We start from the raw sequence: 8,629 nt of genomic DNA, 5'->3' as shown, positions 1-8,629 counted from the left end.
CCATTATCTTGTTTAGAAGAAAACAACATATACTCTTAAGGTTGTCAAAACACACATAAGATTTTTGTTTTACCAACTATCATGCAATTGACACAACAGGTAAAATGTTGAAATCAAAATTTCTATATTAATATTTCATATAGATACAGACAAACAAGACCGCCTCCCACAAGATTATAGGTATTGTTTTGTAATTATGCATACTAGAAAGACATGTCCTAACTAGTAATTGCTTGATATGTTTGTGAGACTAAATGTATTTGTGCCTATTAAGACATAATTTTAAGATATTAACCCAATTCTCAAACCGCCATATTAGATTAGATGGCTACGATTGCCTACACCAAATCCCTAACTCGTACTATGGATGTAGTCATAATTAATAACCAAAAGAATTGGATAAACACTATGGCATGCATTTAAAAAAAGTTTATTGGATGTGGATGAACTCACATAACAATTAATACTGACACTAGATAAGGAAGTAAATTAATGTAATCACATAAGATATATTTGAGCAACAATTAATGGCGGCCATAAGTTTGGCATTTGTTAATGCACATTTTAGTGCTAATTAATGACTTGCCAATTTTGATTCTACTCAACAGAAAGGGATGTAACTTTGGATCCTAGTTAATTTGAATGTATGGATAGGGATGTAATCAACGACTTGCATAGAACATAGAGAAGCTTCATGTTTTCTCAAGATGAGGTTTATGCTTGCAAGCCTTTCCTTCTATATAAGGGGAGCTCATCCTCACTTATCTCCCACTAACCTAAAGTTAGCCAACAACAATAGTAAATATACATCTATCTTTTGTTAGATCCTTGTAGCTTGCCATCTGTAGTAATAAGTCCTCCAGTTGTCCTTTTGAGTATGCCGAGGAGGGAGATCCGTGTGGGAGTTTGTCACATCGATGACGACAAACAGCGTAGCGTCACCTTCTCCAAACGACGTGTTGGTTTGTTTAAAAGTGCCAGTAACCTCTCCGCCCTCACTGGCGTGAAGGTTGCTGTTGTCCTGGAGAGTGAATCAGGAAAGATGCATGCCTTTGGGACGCCATCGGTGGAACCTATTATTGATGCTTTCTTGTCAAGAGATCCACTTATCGATCCACTCGCCGACAAGGCGGGAAAAGCTAGGATTGCATCGCTGCAAAGCAAGGTGGCTAGGTTGGACATGGAGAATGCAATGCTAGAGAAGAGAGCAAACCTCTCCCTCAAGCATATCAAGAAGATACAAGCTGAAAACCCAGGGATGGCGGCAAATAATATCTTCTCCAGGGAAAAGGATATATGTCTAGAAGATCTCAAGAGGCTCTTCAATGACCTCTTGCGAGTCAACGAGCATATTAGACACCGCATGCCTCCACTACATCATGGCCATGCACCAAGGACTGGTGGTCCAAATGTGCAACAAAACCAGTTGTTGCCAAGAGGTCCATCACAGGATCACTTGAAGACTCATCAGGCATCACTACAATCAACGTCATCTCACCATGTTCCACCTCAAGTGTTGCCTCCAGTTCCACTACCACCAACACTACAACACACTATGGAACCATCTTTTCATATGCAGGTACCACAGATACTCCAGTCCCCACCATCACCTTTGGCACTCCAGTTGAGGTCCCTTATGAAACCAATTCCTCATCAGGTATAAGATTTTTCTCCACCACTTTTCCACGCCTTTAGAATTATGCAAGTCCTTACCACAAAATGGAACCACCTTTTTTCTGTGCAGGTACCACAAATGTTTCAGTCCACACCACCACCTTCGACTCCCCACTTGGCATCCCTCCTACAACCAGATCTTGACCAGGCACATGGTTTACCTCCAAAACCTCAGTCACAACTTGAAGAATATGCAAGTCCGTACAAGACGACAGAGTCATCACAGACCAAGACAATCCCTAACTTCGGTGGCAATGATATCGCCGTCCGTGCATCACTTGGCTATGATAACTCGGTTGATGCTCCTTCGGACCAGGTGCACTACAATGAAATCCTAGGGATGGATTCTTACATGGGGTATAATGGTAGGGATGTAGGCCAATATAACATGGGACGTGACAAGTGGGTCAATGCACCACCAGAGTCTTCTGGTGGGAATGATGGTGATATTGATGCATGATTTGAAGGACGTCTTTAGATGCTAGTTAGTGCTTCCATAGGAATGCTACATTAAGCGAATAAGATATTCTATTTCCATTAGGTGCCATTGTCGATTGTACTTTTTTTGTTAAGCTTCTTCGAGGCAGCAATAAACATTTCATGTTCAGTTCTTTGTGTCATGAAGTTTGTTTCTGTGCGACTAAATCTTCGTAATGCTTGGCGTTCTTTATTATGATTATTAAGTAGTTAATCTTTTTTGTTGAATAATAAACATGTCTTTTTTTTTGCTTTCTCTATTGATGAACAGGAGGAATATGCATGAATTTTACAGTTATGTTAAACTTAAGTAGCACAATCCAAACATTATTAATTCAGATAAGGACATGAGATATACCGGGCACACCCCTGCTTACTTGACCAAGCATGAATAGGCCTAGGCACGTAAAATTATTAATTTCTGATCGAGCTCGTTTGCTCTGTTCTGTCGTTGCTTGCATGCTGTAAGGCTAATAAAGCAGAGTAACTTGATGACCTTGTTCTGCTGCGTGTGTTCTCCGATCATCGTCTGCTCCAAAATGCTCTCCAGTACGTATCAAATTGCGTGCTCAGTGAAGCGATGTGAATAGGGAACCGGATCCTCTAACATTGAGAAAGAAAGTTAGAGAACAATAGACGATTGGATCGAATTGATCTGCCGAGAGGCTGCGATCTGATCATACGTAAGATAAACAGCGACAGCCTTGCACTGTTTGTTCTTTCGTTCGCTTCGAGAGATGGTGATAGCCCAGCAGTAGCAGTACGAACTCTCCTTCCTAGCCAACAGTTGTAGATTACCACCCGTATGGGGGAGCCAGGAGCCGTCGACCTCGCAAGAACTTCTCGAAAATGAGACATCACCTCGCAAACATACGGTTCAGGATTGCGTGCTGCATTTTCGCAGGTTGATGACAAAGCTTGCCCCTGCCCATGCCCATGAAACGCAACATCAGAGGACAACCAGGGTATGGGGATGTCCGATCAGCCACTCCTGGAGAAGAGGCACGGCCCAATCCATCACCAAGAAACGACAGCTCTTGCGGCCTCACATTTTTTACCGATTACCACTCACACAAAAAACAGAAAATTTTGTAAAGGGGCTATGAAGATACCAAAAATCCAAACAGCATATATATAAGAACTCGATGCTGGTCTTCAGTGAAGGTGTGTCTTCGTCGGATCTCGCGGGATTCGGTCGGTGTTGGTCTTCAGTGGATCTGTTTGTATCCGGCCTTCGTTCGTCTTTGTCCGGGTGTTTATAGGCTTGATCCTTCTAATCTACGACTTTCTTCATCGGCGATGGTTGCCACTTTGGTGCATTGGTCCTATGGGACCTTAGCACAACAACTTTTCGACTGTCCACTACAACAAGGTTTGCCCGGTTTCGATGATCGGCGATGACGGCAGCGCGCCTTCGGCTCGGTCCAATGCTCGTAGTTGTCGCTAGGTGGTTGACAGACATGGTTGCAATTTTTATTACCACTGTTGTTCTTTGTACTGTCATGATTGAAAATAAATAGACTGGAAGTTTCTCAAAAAATACCTATGATTTCTAGAAAAAGAATGACAATTACAAACTGTAATACTTCTACTTGTTATTGATGAAATTTGCAGAGTCTTTAACCTTTCTTCACAAAACGGCTCCCGGAAAATCAAACCGGCTACCAGGTTCCTAAAAAACGGCTATCGGGTTGTAAATGCCATTTTTTCTGAGAAAACATAGGCATTTCCTTCTATTCGTTTACTCTGCAGATTTCATCAATAACAAGTAGAAGTATTACAGTTTGTAAATGATTATACAACCAGTAAACTGTGTGCCGTTCGATGAGGATCGTAGGGACCAGGCGCCCCCCGTGATCCTATAGCGGGAGAGCGACACCTGTGTCCGGGAACCCCGCCACGTCCGTTTCGATCCGTTGGCCCACGGCCGCCGGAGCTTGCGTGTCGGGTAAGCACGCGGTTACGTGGATTCCCGGAACTCGCCGGAAGGCGACACAATTCACGGCCGCGCGCGAAGTCGACGGCAGAAGAGCCCAGGACCTCGGCCGGGGCTCCACCACGTCCACATGCGCCACCCGACGTTCCCCCGTGAATCTCATCCTTTACCGTGTCCTTCATCACAGATTCACCGGGACGGTGAACGGCCACGTCGTCCAACCCCTCGCTGTCGCTGCCGGGCTTTTCAAAAGGACGACGAGGGGAGAGGAGCAGCGCATTATCGTTCAGCCTTCGTTCACCGGCCCGTTTGTTTACTCCAAGAACCCAGCGGCTCGTCAAAGCAAAGTCTCCGGTGACATCCATCGATCCGTCGAGTTCGAGTCCAGCATGGCGGCCGTGGCGAGAGCGATCGTGTGCGAGGCGGCGCCGCAGAGGGTGGCGCCCCCGTCGCAGCAGCAGCAGCAGCAGAAGCAGACGAGGCGGGACAAGATCCTGCTCCAGCCCCGCCTGTCCACGCTCCGGTCGTACGGCGCCGACGGCAGCGGCGCGGTGACGCGGAAGCGGCTGCCCGGGGAGGCCCTGGAGGAGGGCGGCGTCGGGGGCGCGCCGCCGTTCTTCGCGTCGCTCGCCGACTACATCGAGAGCTCCCGCAAGAGCCAGGACTTCGAGACCATCTCCGGCCGCCTCGCCATGGTATACCTCTCTCAGTCTCTCTGCTCTGTGACCGAGCTCTGTTTGGACACCACAGGTGACTAAACGACGCGTGCAGGTGGCGTTCGCGGCGGCGGTGGCGGTGGAGGCGACGACGGGGGACTCGCTGTTCAAGAAGCTGGACACGGTGCAGATCGAGGAGGCGACGGGGCTGTGCCTGGCCGTGGTGGCCTCGGCGGCCACGTTCGCGTGGGTGTCCAGCGCGCGCGGCCGGATCGGGCAGATGCTCACCCTCGGCTGCAACTCCTTCGTGGACGGGCTCATCGACAACGTCGTGGACGTGCTCTTCTCCGACGACCAGATGCAGGACTGGTCCGACGACGTCTGAGCACGCACAGACGCAGATGCACCACGTACACTTGTAGATACGATACGATACGGCTACTAGACGCAGACGCTACGTGCGCATGATGATAGTATAGAACTAATACTAGAGCATTTCCAAGTTCCATCGCTGCTGCAACTGCAAGTGGTTCCTTATCTCTTCAGAGATGGATGCCATGGCTATGGTACAGACTACAGAGCTCTGTTCATCCGGAGTCTCTTTTTGCCTTTGAGGGTTTTCTGTGATTGCAGCGTTGTAATCTGCATAGTATGATGGAGTACTACTACCTTAAGTTTTAACTCTACCCTAGTACCTAGAGCTACTGATACTGTAAAACTAGAATCATGTACTCTCTCTGCCGTCCTGGGAGCATGTTAAATGTATAAGAAATCATCTACTAGTATTATTATGCGATGTGTCATCATTGTCATTTTATTTGAGCAGCAGCAGCATCTGTTTTTCGAAACCATTGGGGTGCAGCATCTGTGTCTAGGAAAAGTAACTGAATGTTGCGAGGGTGCAGACAAAATTGAGATCAATAATACGGTCTGAACGACGAAATTGTGCCCTCGACTTCCACTGCATGCATGCATTTGGTTGTTGTCTTTCAGATATGTACAAACTTGAGTCAGCGTTCAGCAGTCAAAATGTTGATTGTCGAGGGACGCCTCAACCAACTACTGATGAATAGTTTGGCACTGAAGGTTTCACACCGAGACAGAGAGAGAGAGAGAAAAGAACACCGTTCCTTTCAGTAATACTCCTGTATATCTTTTTCTCAACAATATAGCTACCTCAACCATGTTAGGACACTCAAGTTAAATTACACCGTAATCAGGAGGCGTTCTCTATTGCCTCGATGCACCCGAGCACGGTGGCCTTCTGCGACATGGCGGACACCAGGGCATCATGCGCCGCCTTGTTGTTCTTCAGAAGCGAGGCTGCAATCAGGACCTGCAAAAAAGCCAAAAACAATCCGTTGCATCAGCCCAACACTAGCATGTATGCAACAGGTTTTCTCTTCTGCTGCTACTTCGCTTCAGAATGAGACGATAGGTATCACAACTCACCGCCCATCTCGTAAGGTTCTGCTGCTGTGCTTTGCCTAGCGGCGGCTTAGTTCGGTTCAGGAACCTCTGCAATGCAGACAGGCAGGCGGGGATGAATTCTTCAGGTGAAATTTTCAGGAGACATCGGAAAAGAACAGTGGAAATGCTGATGCTGAAAGGAGGTGATGGATTAGCAGTAGATCACCTGAAGGGTGAATAGGTCGGCTGATTGGCCGACGACCTTGTCGTATTCCAGGCCTTCAGCAGCCAGTCCGGCCATGGAGATCACAGCCAACCTGGTGACACATTACATATTTCATTCATTCAGTAGCTCCTCATATTTCTGATCATAGCTTTCATGTTCTTTTTTTTTTGACGAGAACAGCAGGAGCTCTGCCTTTGCATTATAGATGGGAGGAGATATAAAGTTACATGGTACTGGTAGAGGCGGCAAAAGTGCCCCACGAACCGAAGACAAAACTAGCTCTTGAAACAGAGAGCTACAGAGATAAAAAAGAAGACACCATCCTACACCCTGTTCCTACCCAGCCACCTGAATGGAAGGACGGAAGGCCTCGTTGAGCATCTTGAAATCTTCTTGAATGAGATTCACCAAGGCTCTTGGCGTCATCTCAGCATTTTCAAAAACCCTTGCTTTCATGTTCTTTTAGGCAGGCAGGTAAGTGTATCGATCAAGTTATACTGCAGCGCGGATACGTCCTAATTTCTGAAGCGCGGATACGGCCTAATTTCTGAAGTTATAAGTCTTGGATGCATCAACTGAACCAAATGCAGAATAAATACAAATACACAAAAATTGGACATGGATGCTACTGACAGGTTTAACTCAAGAATCACCTGTCCACTTCCTTTTGGTCGAGCTGACCGCTGTATAGCAGCTTCTGTAGCTGGTCATCAACGAGGTTAACATGCTCCTTTCCAATGTCCAAAGAATATCCCAGGATAGGTAGGCCAGTCAAATAGGCAACTAATTCACAAGGAGAGCATTACAGTCAGTAAGTTCCTAGCTGCAGATATACTCTTGCTGCAGCGAAAGAGAGAGAGCACCTACCCAGAAAATGAGCAGCTTCATGCCTAGCAATTCTCTCTTGGTAGTCAGGGAAAACTGCAGAAAAAGAACCAATTGCAACCTGCAGAAGACTGCGGTGATAGATGCAACATTAGCGCTGTTTTTTTGTTAGTGTGCAACATTTGTTTTTCTCTCTGAGCATGCAAATTAGTACTCTGATGAAACATTCAAACATACCCTGGAGATATGCTTCCGATGGCTAGTACTACCAAGGAAATGCTTCCGGTCAAGTAGGGAACGAAGAAGCCCCAATCCTGAGAAATATACAATTTTCTGAAGTTCAGACGATCTATTGCATTGCAGTCTATTAAGCTCAAATGGAACATGACAAAGTTTTGCAAGTCACTCGACGGTTCAGTGGACTGTTTCAGCACTTATGGAAAGGGGGGCAGGAAGGAAGTAGTACCCCGGGGAGCTGGCCTGCAAGGACGGCCAGGAATCCGGTGGTGCCGACGACCGTGAACAGAAACGCCGCCTGCATGCATGATCAGACCAAATGAAATGCAGAATTAGAGTATGAACAATGCAAGATAATCTAGCTCTGACACTACTACGATTCGTATAGCACGGCATGCCTTACATCGTTCCTGACGCTCGGGATGGCGAGGTTCTCGGCGTTCTTGATCCCGAGGTTGGTGAGCTCCCTCAGAGACGTCTGCTCAAACGCAGTTCAGAAAACAAGCAAGGTTCATCAGTTGGAGCAGCACACCACATTGATCGAACACTATGCCACACTCGAAAACTGCAAATTCCAAATGTTTGATGCAGGGCATAGTAGTGGTGACTGACCGTGCGGCGCGACATGTAGGGCTGCGAGCTCCACCGCTTGGCCCACCCGAGCTCCTTGAGCTCGTCCAGCGCCTGCCTGGCCTCCTGGCTGTCCTTCTGCACCACGCCAACTCATCCTCAGCTTAGTTCCGCCGAGCTTGCTTTTCTATACGTTCAGAAGCGAGCAGGAGAGAACGTAGCTGCGGTGTTTCACCTTGTCGATGGCGGAGCCGAGCGCCTTGAGGTCCACCTCGGCCGCCGCCGCCGCCGCAACTCTCCATCGGCCCCGGTGCTGCCGCCGCCGCGCGCCGGAGAGCCCGAGAGGTTTCGCGGCCGGCGCAACGAGACCCGCCACGATCGCCATGCCTCTTCTTTCTTCTGCTGCCGCTGCCGACCGCCAAGCGAAGCGGATAACACAGCTTTCAGAATCCCAGAGCCCGGCACGCGACACGTTGCCGAGCTTCAGTTTGATCGTTCGCGCTCCGCGCCACGGTGTCGCGCCCTGCGCCGCCCGATCTCCTCCGTGGAAGATCCGAGACCCACGTCCGAAAATGCCGTCTCTCGCTCGCTCGCCCGACGGAAATCCTGGGCCGCAAT

At 48.0% G+C, this 8,629-nt stretch overlaps 3 protein-coding genes across 3 annotated transcripts; 2 read left to right on the top strand and 1 right to left on the bottom strand.

Moving 5' to 3' along the window:
* The first annotated feature begins 877 nt into the window (after positions 1–877).
* Positions 878–2,134, top strand: LOC125534369 (transcription factor CAULIFLOWER-like). Its single transcript, XM_048697622.1, has 2 exons — positions 878–1,657; positions 1,745–2,134. The coding sequence occupies exons 1-2, from the start codon at positions 878–880 to the stop codon at positions 2,132–2,134; spliced, it is 1,170 nt and encodes a 389-aa protein (XP_048553579.1).
* Positions 2,135–4,350: 2,216 nt separating this feature from the next.
* Positions 4,351–5,534, top strand: LOC125540133 (stress enhanced protein 2, chloroplastic). The gene is made up of 2 exons (XM_048703724.1): positions 4,351–4,782; positions 4,859–5,534. Exons 1-2 carry the CDS (start codon positions 4,477–4,479, stop codon positions 5,126–5,128), a joined length of 576 nt encoding a protein of 191 aa, XP_048559681.1. The 5' UTR covers positions 4,351–4,476; the 3' UTR covers positions 5,129–5,534.
* Positions 5,535–5,851: 317 nt separating this feature from the next.
* LOC125540131 lies at positions 5,852–8,492 on the bottom strand. The gene is made up of 10 exons (XM_048703720.1): positions 8,247–8,492; positions 8,054–8,149; positions 7,845–7,919; positions 7,671–7,739; positions 7,442–7,518; positions 7,247–7,335; positions 7,033–7,162; positions 6,380–6,470; positions 6,196–6,261; positions 5,852–6,079 (listed from the first exon to the last, which is right to left on the bottom strand). The coding sequence occupies exons 1-10, from the start codon at positions 8,394–8,396 to the stop codon at positions 5,960–5,962; spliced, it is 963 nt and encodes a 320-aa protein (XP_048559677.1). The 5' UTR covers positions 8,397–8,492; the 3' UTR covers positions 5,852–5,959.
* Positions 8,493–8,629: the final 137 nt, after the last annotated feature.

This window comes from Triticum urartu, chromosome 2 (assembly GCF_003073215.2).
Source record: "Triticum urartu cultivar G1812 chromosome 2, Tu2.1, whole genome shotgun sequence".
Lineage (NCBI taxonomy): Eukaryota > Viridiplantae > Streptophyta > Magnoliopsida > Poales > Poaceae > Triticum > Triticum urartu.
The sequence above is the reverse complement of the archived record's forward strand: the minus strand, read 5'-3'. Positions and strand labels throughout refer to the sequence as shown.